The sequence below is a fragment of the Phoca vitulina genome, unplaced genomic scaffold, assembly GCF_004348235.1.
Source record: "Phoca vitulina isolate PV1807 unplaced genomic scaffold, GSC_HSeal_1.0 scaffold2, whole genome shotgun sequence".
Lineage (NCBI taxonomy): Eukaryota > Metazoa > Chordata > Mammalia > Carnivora > Phocidae > Phoca > Phoca vitulina.
The window spans coordinates 78,167,003-78,181,439 of NW_022589705.1; the positions used below are offsets into that span (position 1 = coordinate 78,167,003).

The 14,437-nt window shown below is 59.0% G+C and overlaps 1 protein-coding gene across 1 annotated transcript; it reads left to right on the forward strand.

The window, feature by feature from the left end:
- The first annotated feature begins 1,042 nt into the window (after nt 1–1,042).
- On the forward strand, nt 1,043–10,920 carry MATN1 (matrilin 1). The gene is made up of 8 exons (XM_032417695.1): nt 1,043–1,136; nt 3,689–4,035; nt 6,259–6,481; nt 7,190–7,315; nt 7,784–8,200; nt 8,782–8,934; nt 9,772–9,852; nt 10,518–10,920. Exons 1-8 carry the CDS (start codon nt 1,043–1,045, stop codon nt 10,565–10,567), a joined length of 1,491 nt encoding a protein of 496 aa, XP_032273586.1. The 3' UTR covers nt 10,568–10,920.
- The last annotated feature ends 3,517 nt before the right edge of the window (nt 10,921–14,437 follow it).

A 14,437-nucleotide genomic window follows, 5' to 3' on the forward strand; every position in this document is an offset into this window, starting at 1 on the left:
CAGACTCCCCACTGAGCACGGAGCCCATCTCAGGGCTCGATCCCACGACCCTGAGATCATGACCTGAGCCGAAACCGAGTGTCGGACACTTAATGGACTGAGCCACCTAGGTGCCCCGGCAATGGTACTTCTTAGCGGTGTGACTTCCGACAAGTTACTTCATCTCTCTGTTTTTCAGTTCTTCTTCTGGAAAATGGGGATAATAATAGTAGCTGCATCACGGGGTTGTCAAGGGAATTAAATGAGAAGATTCATAGAACCCTGCTCCTCTCATCCACCTTAGAAGGTAGGCTCAGAGAGGTGAAGCGACTGGCCCACGGTCACACAGGTAGCATCTAGCAAACCCAGGTAATCTGGCTTCAAGTCTTTGCTCCTGACTGTCCTCTCTACCGCCCTGAGCACACAGGTCATTTCCAACGATGATCTTGAAAGATTCTGTTAGCCAGAGAGTGAATGGGAGGGAAGGGCGTTGGGGGTGGGTGACCCGGCCTGTACAAAGGTCTGGAGGGCACCTCGGAGACCCCAGGTGAAGGTGCCCGGCAGGGAGAAGGTGGAGAGGTAGGGGACAGCCGAGGTGGAGCAAGGGCAGGGCTGGATGAGGAAATGGATGCAGGTGAGCGAAGCGGCGGGGTGTGGGGTGAGGGTGCAGGGCTGGGCTGGGGCTTGAGGCCCCTGGGCAGGGCTTTCCCTGGGCTCGGAGTGGCAGCTTTGGGTCAGGGCCCGCTCCAACCCCTGGAGGAGCCACCCTCCACCCACCTGAGATTTCCTGAGTTCCGGCTGCAGCCCGGGCTGCTTCTGCAGGCAAAGGAACCCTTGTGGTCGGAGGGGCCTCTTGAGCCCAGGCCAGGCGGCTCCCTCCCTCTCTGGGCACACACACCTCCATTCAGCCCGGGCCACGCCCCCCAAGGGGGCTAGGGGCCTGGGCAGCCGCCCCCACGTCAGTGGGGGCCGCCTGGCTGGGAGGCTGGGCAGCGAGGTTGATAAACCCGGGACCCCACTGGCCCCCAGCACTGTGCCGGCTCCTGCCCGCGCTGCCGGAACCATGAGGCTCCTCTCCGGCGCCAGCCTCGTGCCGTGTGGCCTGCTGCTGCAGCTCCAGGCCCTGTGCACGCTGGGCCTCGCCCCCCACGCCAGAGGTGAGGGGGTCCACGGGAGGTGGGGGACAGGGGGCTGGGCCCCGAGATGAGCAGAGGTTAGGTGGGATCCTGGGGTGGGCCGGGGGGGGGGGTAAGGGAGGCAGGGGTGGCAGCAGGCTGGCACGGGGGCCGACAGCAATGGTGACGTGCATAAGGGCCAGAGCAGGGGTGACGCTCAGTCTGTTCCGTTGAGGGGCAGGGGTGGGCCTGTCTCTGCAGTCTCAGAGCCTTCCCTGGGGCTCCCCAGCTCCCAGGCCACCCTTGGGGACCACGCATGCTGCCAGGGCCAGTCTTGTGGGTCGCTGAGGACAGAAGATGGAGCTGCACCAAGCCCAGGGCTGAGCCCACGCTCTGCTGAGTGCAGCTCTGGGGTGGCCAGGACTCCACCCCCCTTTCCCCAGCCCTTCCAGCATACCTGGGTGTAGGCTCCTACCTGCTGTACCACTCCCAGAGCTTCAGTCTTGGGCACTGAATCCCAGAATGCCCAGCTCATCCTGTACAGATGGGGAAACTGAGGCTGGAGAAGGGAGTTCTCTTGGTTCCCGATCCACTGCTCCATGGTGTGGCTAATTCCCTCACCCTCTGTGGACCTCAGTTTACCCATTTGTAGCTTAACTAGTAGGGACCAGAGTGCGGCTGCAAGGTCATTTCTCAGGTCCCTTGAGGAACTCTGGTACCTAGGGCACTGTGGCTGGGGGGCTGGGACGGCCCAGGACCCCTTCCCTTTCCTGAGCCTTCCTGCATCCTCACTTAGGAGCAGCTCTGCTCAGTTCCGGGACGCAGAGGGAAGGGCCTTTGTACTGAGCCCCGCCTGGCTGCAGGGCCAGGACAGTGACAGTACCAAGCAGTGAGCTTTATTCTCCCCACAGGACAGATGAGAAACTGAGGCTCCTAAAGGTGCAGTGAGCTGCCCAGGGCCACAGCGGGGCTGAGCCGGGATTCAAACACCACTCTGCTTCATTCCAGCTCCATGCACTTTCCAGCACATGGTGCTGCCTGCCCGGGGTGTCTGGAAAGACGTGCCTCTGTAGGGATGTGTCTTAGGAACCGACCGGGTCGGGCTGCCCCAGTGGCCATGAGGAATCCCTGCCCCTTTCCCCTGCCCATGGACACTAACCAGCAGGCTCCTTGTGGCTGAGGGAAACTGGGTCCCCTTCGGTGACCGGGGCTGTACGCTCTGCCCCCCCAGGAGAAATGCTGCCGTTCCTATGGCAGCCACTCTGGGCCAAAGCCTGAGAAATGTGTTGTAAAGGCTGCCGTCTCCTTTGCCATCCCCTGGACACCAGCTGGTGCCCAGCCCTGTCCTGGCACCCTGCATGCACTGCTGCTCGGCCCCGATGGATCCTGTAAAGAGGGGATTGTCAGCTCCCTGAAACTAAGCTCAGAGAGGGGCAGTGAGTTGCCCGAGGCTGAGATTTTTTTTTTATTATGTTATGTTAATCACCATACATTACATCACTAGTTTTTGATGTAGTGTTCCACGATTCATTGTTTGTGCATAACACCCAGTGCTCCATGCAGAACATGCCCTCCCCAATACCCATCACCAGGCTAACCCATCCTCCCACCCCCTCCCCTCTAGAGCCCTCAGTTCGTTTTTCAGAGTCCAGAGTCTCTCATGGTTCATCTCCCCCTCCGATTTCCCCCCTTCATTCTTCCCCTCCTGCTATCTTCTTCTTCTTCTTCTTTTTTTTTTTTTAACATATAATGTATTATTTGCTTCAGAGGTACAGATCTGTGATTCAACAGTCTTGCGCACTTCACAGCGCTCACCATAGCACATACCCTCCCCAATGTCCATCACCCAGCCACCCCATCCCTCCCACCCCCCACCACTCCAGCAACCCTCAGTTTGTTTCCTGAGATTAAGAATTCCTCATATCAGTGAGGTCATATGATACATGTCTTTCTCTGATTGACTTATTTCACTCAGCATAATACCTTCCAGTTCCATCCACGTCATTGCAAATGGCAAGATCTCATTCTTTTTGATGGCTGCATAATATTCCATTGTATATATATACCACATCTTCTTTATCCATTCATCTGTCGATGGACATCTGGGCTCTTTCCACAGTTTGGCTATTGTGGACATTGCTGCTATAAACATTGGGGTGCACGTACCCCTTCAGATCCCTACATTTGTATCTTTGGGGTAAATACCCAGTAGTGCAATTGCTGGGTTGTATGGTAGCTCTATTTTCAACTTTTTGAGGAACCTCCATACTGTTTTCCAGAGTGGCTGCACCAGCTTGCATTCCCACCAACAGTGTAGGAGGGTTCCCCTTTCTCCGCATCCCCACCAACATCTGTCGTTTCCTGACTTGTTAATTTTAGCCGAGGCTGAGATTTGAGCCTCTGTCTTTCCCACGGGGCTGAGCTGTGGGGGCCTTTGGCAAGTGGGTTGCCCGGGTGTCCACATGCTGACAGAAGGACCTACCCGGCCTACCCGGCCTGGCTCAGTCTACACTGCCGGAGGCCTCCAGTCTCGGTCTAAGTAGCCCCTGACCTTTGCCCTTGCTCTTGGCCCTCTCCCTCCCGTCCCCTTGCAGGGCAGCTCTGCCGGACCCGGCCCACGGACCTGGTGTTTGTGGTGGACAGCTCGCGCAGCGTGCGGCCTGTGGAGTTCGAGAAGGTGAAGGTGTTCTTGTCCCAGGTCATTGAGTCGCTGGATGTGGGGCCCAATGCCACCCAGGTGGGCGTGGTCAACTATGCCAGCGCTGTGAAGCAGGAGTTCCCGCTGTGGGCCCACGGCTCCAAGGCCTCGCTGCTCCGGGCCGTGCGCCGCATCCAGCCGCTGTCCACGGGGACCATGACCGGCCTGGCCATCCAGTTCGCCATCACCAAAGCCTTCAGCGACACCGAGGGGAGTCGTGTCAGGTCCCCCGACATCAGCAAGGTACGTGTCCCGCCCTTCCCCGCCGGCGTCCTGCTGTGAACCGCCTGCAGGATTCTCCAAACCGGCTCACAGTTGTGTCTTAGACCCAATGAAGCCAAGTGGCAGAGCTGGGATGTGAACCCATCTTTATCCACCCTCTGACCGCAGGACCTCAGTCTGGTGAGAGCTCGATTATTTCAGTTTGGTGGACCTTGGCTCCCCGAGGCCGAGTGAGGCAGTCCAGACGCCCCCCACTCCCCGGACTGGCTGTGTCACCCTGAGCAGCACGTGCAGCTCCTTGTCTCAGTCCCTTCACCCATAAAACCACAGTAACTCAACTTTCTCGAGGGGCTGTCGGGAGGACTCTGTGAGTCCGTAACATAGAGTGTTCAGAACAGCGCGGGCACTACCAAGCCCCATGGAAGGGTTAGCTCAGATTTTATTTAATCAGCCTCTGAGGGCAGGGGTTCAGAAAAATGAGATGATGCGCCGCAAGCCAACGTCAGTACGGGCTCCAGGCCGGGTGCCGAGGACTTCACAGACCTGGTCCCCACAGCGGAATTTCCCAGGACTCAGCCCAGGGCCTGCGAGGCCGGTCAGGTGTTCTCTTCTGCGGTGGTCTGCCCACAGACGCCCACATCTCCCCTTCATAGCCCTCAACGGCCCCAAGGAGTCACCCTTTACCTGCCCAGGGCCTCGGCCCCGGGGACGTATTTTCTTACCCCCATGCAGGACATGCCTGACACATGAGCGCCGAAGGAATGCAAACTTGCTTGGAGGTGGTATCCTCATTTTACAGATGAGGAAACTGAGGCATGGGAGGCTTAAGTGTCTTGCCCAGTTAGTAAGTGGTAGGGATGTCTAGAGATAATAGCACACAATCCCAGCCACTATAGCCCTCGAAGAAATGGCCTGTGAGGCAGCCTGTTGGTTGTCCTTTGTGGGGGCCCTTTACAAGCTCTGACGTGAGGTCCTTGAGAGGCTGTGGTGACCTGGGGTGATCCTAATAGAGAGAGGTGGTGAAGGGGATGGTGGTGATGTCCGTAGCTGTCACACCCCCAGTTACTTGTGTCAGTCCACATCAGGCCAGTGGCCTGGGGTGGGCATGTGAGGACAGAGAGTGCCAACTCCCCCAGACCTAGGGTGTCCAGCCTGGAATCCACCTGTGGGAGGCCCCTACAAGGTGAGTTCAAAGTCCCAAGGCTGGATTAAAGGGGCACAGTCGGGGCTGCAGAAGGCAGTGGGTCTCGGGGGAATGTGGCAGCCTGTGGCTGTGGACAGTCTCAGCTAGGTGAGCCTCGGCCTCTGGTGGGGAAGGGATGGTGCAAGATCACTCCCCAGGGGGTCCCCGGCAGTGATATGAAAAATAATCTTTCCGCTTCCTGGCCTCGGACCATGAATCATCTCATTAGATGACTCAGGAGGGTGAACCGCATTTCCAACCACCATACTACAGGTCACTAAGACAGGGGTTTGGGGACCGGGGTCCGAGGGTGGGGACCCAGGAATCAAAAGCAGACCCAGGTCGGAAGCAGAGAGGCGCTGTGAGGACCCTGGCTTCAGGGCAGGCTCAGCTCAGGTCGGGGTGGTGAGGGCTAGGCCTAGTGCCAGGGTCCCCTCTGTCTCCCTTCCCAGGGCACAAACAGGGGAGCCTTGTGGGGAGGGGAGCAGACAGTGTTCTCCCCTACGGAAAGGGCATGTAGCATCCTGGGGAACGGAGGGAGAAGAGGGAGCCATCTAAGTGGGAAAGCCGCTCCCAGTCCAGGGCCTGGAGGGGAAGGATGGCCAGACTGGAGGCAGAACCGCCGTTCTTTAGCCTCGCCCGCCCTCTGCTGGCCAAAGGGCAGGGCTGCACGGTGTCGGGCACGCTGGGACCTGTCCTCAGAGGCCCCAGTCTGAGGAGGGAGACATGGTCCTGCCCTCAGATCATCACAGAGCTGCCTCCCCGAGGGGGGAGACACCCACAGGCGCTAGTCAGATGGGAGAACACCTCAGCCATGTCTTTCAGTCAGAGGAAACCTGTCTCCTCTTCTGCTAGTCAGGTTCTCCTCCCTGGGGCAAAACCCTGGCGGGGAATCAGATCCACCTGCCGTGGACTAGCTGTGTGACCTGCGCAAGCCACTCTGCCTCCCGGGCCTCAGGGTCCTCTTCTGCCAGTGGCCCCGGGGGCTTACTGGAGGGCTGAGCGGCCCAGCCCAGCGCGGGAGGGAGACCTGGTCCTCACACGCGCCCCGCGTGTCTTAGGTGGCCATCGTGGTGACGGACGGGAGGCCCCAGGACAGCGTGCGGGACGTGTCTGCACGGGCCCGGGCCAGCGGCATCGAGCTGTTTGCCATCGGCGTGGGCCGCGTGGACAAGGCCACGCTGCGGCAGATCGCCAGTGAGCCGCAGGAAGAGCACGTCGACTACGTGGAGAGCTACAGCGTCATCGAGAAGCTGTCCAAGAAGTTCCAGGAGGCCTTCTGCGGTGCGCCGGGAGGGGCAGGGGGTGGACAAGGCTGGGGCGCTTCGAGGGAGCGTGGGGGGTGCTGGTGTCCGGGCGGGGCCGCAGCGGGGGGCGTGGCTGGACGGGGCGTGGCGTGACTGAGAGCATCGGGGCGGGACTGAGTCCGCATCGGGGGTGGGACCGGGGCGGGGCGGACAGGGATGGATAGGGCCACGGGGCGGGGCCAGGGCAGGGGCAGGGCGGGATGGGGGCGTGGCTAGAGAGTCTATCGGGGCGGGGCTGGACCGGAGGGCTGGACAGGGCGGGACTGAGTCTGCATGGAGAGCGGGCCAGGGCGGGACCGGACGGAGATGGACAGGGCCGACTGAGCGTCGGGGTGGGGCAGGGGCAGGGAGGGGGGGGGAGGGGGGGGGCGGGGGCGGTGGGGGGGGGGGGGGGGAGGGGGGGGGGGTGGACGGGGCGGGACTGAGTCTGCATCGGGGGCGGGCCAGGGCGGGGCCGGACGGGGATGGACAGGTCCGGGGCTGAGTTAGCGACGGGGCGGGGCTGAATAGGGCTGAGAGTCAGCATGGGGCGGGCCAGTGATTCCGGCCCTAGGCTGAGGGTCTGGGGCTCAGACCTCACCCAGTTGGCGGCCTCAGTCTCCCTGAATGTTTGAAGGGCCACCCTGGCTGAGATGTCCAAGGCCCTGTGACAGTGAGATTCTGAGTTGTCTTCTTGTCCCCACAGTGGTGTCAGACCTGTGTGCCACGGGAGACCATGACTGTGAGCAGGTGTGCCTCAGCTCCCCGGGCTCCTACACCTGCGCCTGTCGGGAGGGCTTCACCTTGAACAGTGATGGCAAGACCTGCAATGGTCAGTGGGCTGGACACAGGCAAGCCCTGGGGAGGGTGGGGAGGGGGGCGGCTTGGCCACTCTCTAGGAAGCCCATTCAAGCCTCTCTGCACTTTGCTTCTGGACCAATCTGCAAAGGTGATAGATGCCTCCTAGAACTTGGTGTCTGCAGAAAGTTACCTTCTGACTTCTGTCCCTCTTTGTCACGGTGGGTGGTGGGTTTGGTATGGTGGAAGGAGTTACACAGTCTTGAGTTCAACTCTTGGTGCCACTCCTTCTGAGTTGTATGATTTAATGGCTTTTGGAGCTTCAGTTTCCAACGCTAAAGAACAAGGCCAGGAACCTTGGCTTTCTAGAGGGAGTTCTGAGGACAAAACGGGCTGGGATAATCCTCAGTACAGAGCTTGGTGTGTGATGGGTTCCTGACTAGTGGTCAGGGTGAATGACTGGTCCCTAAGCTTCACCTCCTCTCCTTGCTACCCTTCCTAGCCTGCAGCGGCAGCAGCGGCAGTTCGGCCACTGACTTGGTCTTCCTCATTGATGGATCCAAAAGCGTGCGGCCGGAGAACTTTGAGCTGGTGAAGAAGTTCATCAATCAGATCGTGGACACGCTGGACGTGTCCGACAAACTGGCGCAGGTGGGGCTAGTGCAGTACTCGAGCTCTGTGCGCCAGGAGTTCCCGCTGGGCCGCTTCCACACGAAGAAGGACATTAAGGCAGCTGTGCGGAACATGTCATATATGGAGAAGGGCACCATGACTGGGGCTGCCCTCAAGTACCTCATTGACAATTCCTTCACTGTGTCCAGCGGGGCTAGGCCTGGGGCCCAGAAGGTGGGCATTGTCTTCACTGATGGCCGGAGCCAGGACTACATTAACGATGCCGCCAAGAAAGCCAAGGAACTTGGTAGGTGATGCCTGGATCCTGAACGCCACTGATGGCCAGGAGTACCTAGGGAAGAGCTCGACTATAGGTTGTCTGTTACTAGTGCCCTAAACCCAAGTTCAATGTGAATGAGGAGGGATGGGTTTGTCCAACTCTTTCTTATCGGGGATGAGAAAATGGAGGCCCCAGAAAAGTAAGCAGCTTGTTTCAATGGTCCTTTTGTAGGTGGGGTTTGGAGATTTTCCAGTTGAATGTTCCCCAGAACACACCAACTGTTGGAAGGCAACCCCACTTTGGGACAAGCCAGAATCTCCGTTTTTAACACCTATTTAATGAGGATAATAATAGCCACCAGATGGATGATCATGGGGTGTATGAGGTTACGAAGCTCCCGGTCCAGAGAATCAGTACAGGTCTGACATAGGGTAGAACCTCAGTGAATGTTGGTTTCCTCAAGGTCTTTGTCCTAGGCACTGTGCCTGTAATTCCAGAAGCTGCCACCAGGAGGTGTCTGGTGTTGATCGCCTGGGCATTGCCCAGGAAGCTCAGCTGCGGCTGCCTGTCCCCATGGCCACTGTCACTCATCTTGTTCCTCTTGGCAGGCTTTAAGATGTTTGCTGTGGGTGTGGGCAATGCCGTGGAGGACGAGCTGAGGGAAATCGCCTCAGAGCCCGTGGCAGAGCATTACTTCTACACGGCTGACTTCAAGACCATCAACCAGATTGGCAAGAGGTTGCAGAATAAGATCTGCGTGGGTTAGTGAGGCCAGGGATGGCATCGATGGGAGGGGCGGGTGGGGCTCCGAGGGGAGACTGGGGAGCCATTCTGGAACTGGATGTGGGTGGGGAGAAGCAGGAGCTGGGGTGGCAACAAGAGTTGGCAGAAGCAGGAGGAGGGCTGGCCAGTCTCACTTTTGCAACCAGCAAACATAGGCTGAATGCTTATTACATGAATGGCACTGTTGTTAGTACTCTCCAAATATTAAATCATTCAATCCTAATTGGTAGAAATATTATTATTCCCATTTTACAGACAGGAAAACCAAGCCCAGAGGGGTGGAACAATCGTTAATAACCGGAGGCGCCAGGATTTGAACCTTGCTGCCTCCCCCGATCCTCCCGGTGGTAGAGAGGATGGATTCCAGAGTCAGACATGCCTGAGTTTGTGCGTTTGCTCTGGCAGGAACTGGCTGTGGGCCAGGATCCCGTTGTTTCACTGCTCGGGTTCTTTATTTGTAAAATGGGATGATTAACGACTTCCAACCCAGAGTGTTGGATGAAGCCGCCAAGATGACCTCGAGGCCCCTAGCAGCAGTGCCCTGCATGCAGTGGGGACCAGCACGGAGATGCTGGTATTGGAGGTTTTATCAGGGCTCTGTGGGGTTGGAGAACAGTCGGAGTCTCCCCGTCCGTCACTCCTGGGAGTTCTGCCTCAGAACCCTACACGTGTCTCTGTCTTCTCAGCTCTCCCAGGCCCCCCGCACTCCCCCAAGACTCCCTAGTCCTGGCCCTGGGTTGTGACCGCTCCTCGCTCCCCCTGCCACACCACCACTCACCTTCCCTTTCTCTTTCCCTACTTCCTGCCCACTCCAGAGGAAGACCCGTGTGCCTGCGAGTCCATTGTGAAATTCCAGACCAAAGTGGAGGGGCTGCTGCAGGCCCTGACCAGGAAGCATATCCTTTCCCAGAGGCCATTGAGGGGCGGGGATTGGGGGGGGGCAGGGCACTGCAGGGCAGGAGAGGGAGCCACGCCCCTTGTGTGTGGGGTCCCAGGTGGGGACTCTGCCTCCTGCTGGAGACAGGCTGGACTCCGGACAGATGGGCTGGCACCGGCTTTGGTACTGATCCTGTCAAAAGCAGAGGCTCCTAGAGGGTAAACAGAGAAACTGAGGCAGAAGCCAAGATCTAGAGACTGGACACACATCCAGAGTCCTAGCCATGCTCAGGAAAACATGGAGCCTGTGGCCTCCCCTTTTCTCAGGCTCTCAGTGAGACGAAGAATACCAGTCTCTACTCAGATGAAGCTGGGCCTGGAACACCTCCCCTGGCTCTGTCAGGACGGGGTGGGGGCCCAGGTGGGGGACCCAGCAGGCCTGAAGCTGCCACTGGGCAGGGCTGGGCCTTCAGGGCACACTGTAACTAGCGCGTTTTGGGGAAGGCACCATTCTGAGGGCAGTGACACTGGGGAGGACGCAAGCTGTAGATGGGGTGAGAGAACCCACTGGAAGAGAGGCTCTTGGGAGGTGGGGGACACAGGAAGTGGGGTCCCGAGTGCAGGTGGGACAGCCATCACCCCCCTGCTCTGGTCAGCCTGCGCCTATCCTTAACTGTGAGTCCACTGGAAGCTGTGAGTAAGCGGCTGGCCGTCCTGGAGAACAGAGTCGTCTGAGGCTGCCTGTCCCCGCCACGACCTCTCTCTCTCCCCACCACAAGCACAGCCCGCCGAGTCCTGCGTGTGTCCCCTAGAGCCCCGAGTGTAGTCTAGCTTTGCCATTTCAGTGAGGGGGGTAGAGGCAGGCCCTGAGGGCACCAGGTCTCCCCCACCATCCTGCCAGCCCTGCTGGGTGTGTGTGTGAGTGTGCTAGGCGCCTGGCAGTGTCTGGGAGCGCGAGTGTGCGTGCGCGTGCATGGGCATGTGCACGTGTGTTAGGAGCGTGGCCGTGTTTGGGAGCATGCGTGTGCGTGTGTGCATGCCTGAGGGCGGGCGTGTATCTGGAGCAGGGATGCGTGTGTGTGAGTGAGAACACAGGGGTGAGTGTGAGAGGGACTGCGTTTGCATTTTTTCAATCGAAAGCTTAATATATTCCTATTTTTTTTTTAGTTAACCCTTTCTTGACTGCGAGTGCTGTGAATCTCTTTCCTGATTTTTCTATTCCCTTCTGAAAAACAATTAAATATGATTTAACTTAAGCCCTGAATGGGGCCAGAGGCAGTGTGGTCATTTGGGGAGCCGGACGAAGGCCTGGTGAGGGCGGCGGGTGCAGGGGGCCCCTGCAGGGTGGCAACAGTGGTGGGAACAGTGGTGAAGGCCGCTACCCTGAAGCCAGTGTGCGGTCATTCCGCCCTTACAGGCTCTCCCTTCCTTCTCCAGCAGCCCTGCCCACAGTGGACTGGAGTCGCCCTCATTATACACACGGGGAAGCTGTGTCTGGGTGTTCAGATGACTTGCTCAGCAAAGCATCAGCTGGAGAGATAGGACTTGTATCTAGGACTGCAAGACATCAAAGAAAAAGAAGAGCCATGACAGCAGATAAGCCGATTCATGCATTCATTCATTCAAGCATGCATGCATGCAGATGACAAACACAGAGCACAGGCCCATGGCAGGCAGTGGGAAGATGGTCGCCTACGAGACAGACACAGTCCCTGCCCTTAAGAGACTTACAGTCGAGTAGAGTGCCCTGTCACCCTCACCCCAGCTGGGGAAAAAGAGTGGGTTTAAGTTGTAACAGGAGTCTATGGGCTGAGTGTATGTGTGTGAGTTAGAGATGCTGGGAGGGTCCCAGCTGCACCGGCCCTGGCCCCAGGTGCCCCCCCCCCAGCCCCAAACCCATGTTGGAGTCCTCATGTTGGAGTCCTCTCTGTTCCCTCCTTGGGCGTCAGCAGCTTCGCCTCCATCCCAGCCCAGATGGCAGCAGCCCCCCACCTCAAGGATGGCACATGAGAAAGTGTCCTGACCCCCATGTCCCCTCAGGCCTACCTGGGGTCTGCCGGCCTCACCCAGGCCCCTCTGGAGCAGTGCCCCCTGCAATCTCAATCCCTCGTCTCCCAGAGTGGGAGCTTGGGTGATTTGCTGAACTCATTCCTGCATTATGGGGCATTTTTAGTGTTACTACTAGAGTCACACTTGAGAGCCCGTAAAAGGCTTTTACGAGAGACTCAGACCATCCTGAGAGGTCTTCCTTAGAGGCAGTTTAACCCCTGCACCCACCGAAACTCAGTGGCTCAAAACAACCACCTGTTACTGGCATGGTTCTGTGCGTTGGCTGGGCTCTGTGGGGTGGTTCTTCTGCTCCATGTGGAGTCGGCTGGGGTCACACTCGTGTGGGTCTCGACTAGGCTGGAGCCTCCAGCATGGCCCACTCACCTGCGTCAGAGCCCCCTGATGTGACCGTTGCGGGGGGAGACGGGGCTGCAAGGCCCGGCCTCTCTTTACTTCTCTCTCCACGTATGTCCCCAGGGGCTCTCCGGCGGGGGAGCCAGACTTCTTACCTGGCAGCCCAGGGCTTCTGAAAGCTTTTTAGGTCTGGGGCCCCACATTGGCATGGCATGACTTTTGCTGCATTTTCTTGATGAAAGCAGTTTCAGGCCAGCCCAAACGCAAGGGGTGGGGAGGTACACTCCACTTCTCCATGGGGAGAGAGCAACGAAGAATTGGCGGCCACTTTTCACCTGCCGCAGGGGGTCACTCTCTCGTGTCCCATTCTGGCTACACTCCCTGCCTTGACCGTTCGTGATACCCAGGAAACCCTCGCGCCGAAGTGAGATGTACGTGGCTGAGCCCATTTCTGTTCCATGCAGTGTGAGAGCCCTGACTCAGCCGATCTTTCACCTCTGTCTCCGACCCACGTGGTGGCCTTGGTGTCCTCGTTCTTGCTCCTCAGTTCTGGGGCCATCCTGGGTTCCAGCACCATGCCTCAGCTGTCTGGTAACTTGGTGGGGGCCCTTCACCCCTCTGGGTCCCCCACCTACATCCAAGGCAAAGGATTCTGGCACCACCTCTCAGGCACTGCGGGGTGTCAATGAGGTGGGTGGGGGGCACCCAGCACCGGGCCCGCCCACACTTGACACCCAGAGTGGGGTTGGCATCATTGCTGCCTTCTAGGGGGTGGTTTCCCAGACTCAGGGACACATCCAAGCCTGTCAGTGACTGAGCACCTCCCTTGTTCCCATCCGGGGCCAGTGTCCCTCGGGACACTGCGGCCACCTGGTCTCCAGCGGCTGTACCACCTGGGGCACCTGTTACCCGCTGGGAGACCAGAGTGTGCACCGTGGCTCTGGCCCACCTGCGTCACGTTGGCTGGTACCGACCCCCCAGCTCCACCAGGAGGCAAAGACAAGGACAGCCCTGCCTCTGCTTGGAGCGGTGCCAGCACATGGGTGCGCCGCGGCTCAGGGAGGTGAGGCGCGGAGGGCGGCGTGAGCCTGCGAGCTTCCGGGGACAGCCAGCCACCTCCACCACTTCGTCCTGCGGCCAGGGATTGTCCAGCACCCGTGCCAGGCCCTCGTCCAGACACCAGGAGTAGAACGAGCCCAGAAATGGCACAAGCCCCTGCGCTCCGGGGCTGACGTCCCAGCCTCGGTGTGTTTCTTGCTGTGTGAGCCTGGACAAGCCATCCCTTCTCCCTGTGGGCCTTAGTTCTTCATCTGTTGAATGGAGAGATGATCCAGAAATGAGCAGTCAACGAGGAGAATCTCCCGAGGGACGCACGGTGTCACTCAGAGCCCGAGGGCTGTCATTACTTCCTTGATGAAGTCAGACGAGAGAGAGACGTGCCCGGGGGGCGCCTGTCTGGCCTGGCAGAGACCAAGCATCAGGCTCCGAGCTCCCAGGAACTATCCCATGGGAGGTGACAGCGGAGGGGTTAGCAATTTGGGGGCCAACAGTCCTGGTGTGAGACCCCCAGGCCCCCTTGCCTTGGACAGACTCCTTTGCCCTCTGACCTCAGCTTCCTTGACAGTAAACAGGGCAACAGCACCCTCCTCACAAGTGTTGGTGCTGAGGGCACCCAGGCGGGGGGCGGGGGGCTTGGCATGGTTGTGGCCAGCCCTGGAGGGCTCCCTGGAGGAGATGGCAGAGGTGGCTTAGCAGGGGGCCCGGGCGCTGCCCCTGCAGGGGAAGTCTGGAAGGTGAGGGGTGTGTGGGGGGGGGGGCTGAAAAGGGGCACATGACTGGAAGGGAGGGGCAGGGGACAGTGAAGTCACCCTCCCCTCGTTCTTTCCTTCCTTCCCCATTTACTGAGCATTGCCAGAGGCCAAAGCACACACGAGGCATTCGGGATGAAATAGAAAACGCCCAGTGGTTTCTGGCCTCATGGTGCTCCCAGCCTAGAGGGGCAGGCAGACATTGGACAGAAAGCCTCACAGGGAGCCCAGCTGTGGTAGCGGGCCTAGGACTTGGGGTGTGCCACAGGAGCATACAACAGAGGGGCTTCCCCAGCCGTGAGGAGGTGGAGGAGGCTTCCTGGAGGCCGAATCTGAAGGCACTTTGGGAGTTAGGGAGGTAAAGGGGGGCTGTGGAAGAGCGCGTCAAGTGGAG

Excerpts from the sequence above, each read along its gene's own strand:
- MATN1 (XM_032417695.1), top strand. The coding sequence starts at position 1,043 with ATGAGGCTCCTCTCCGGCGCCAGCCTCGTGCCGTGTGGCCTGCTGCTG. Across the intron at positions 6,482-7,189 it reads GTTCCAGGAGGCCTTCTGCG|TGGTGTCAGACCTGTGTGCC; the intron begins GTGCGCCGGGAG and ends TTGTCCCCACAG. Across the intron at positions 9,853-10,517 it reads GCAGGCCCTGACCAGGAAGC|TGGAAGCTGTGAGTAAGCGG; the intron begins ATATCCTTTCCC and ends CTGTGAGTCCAC.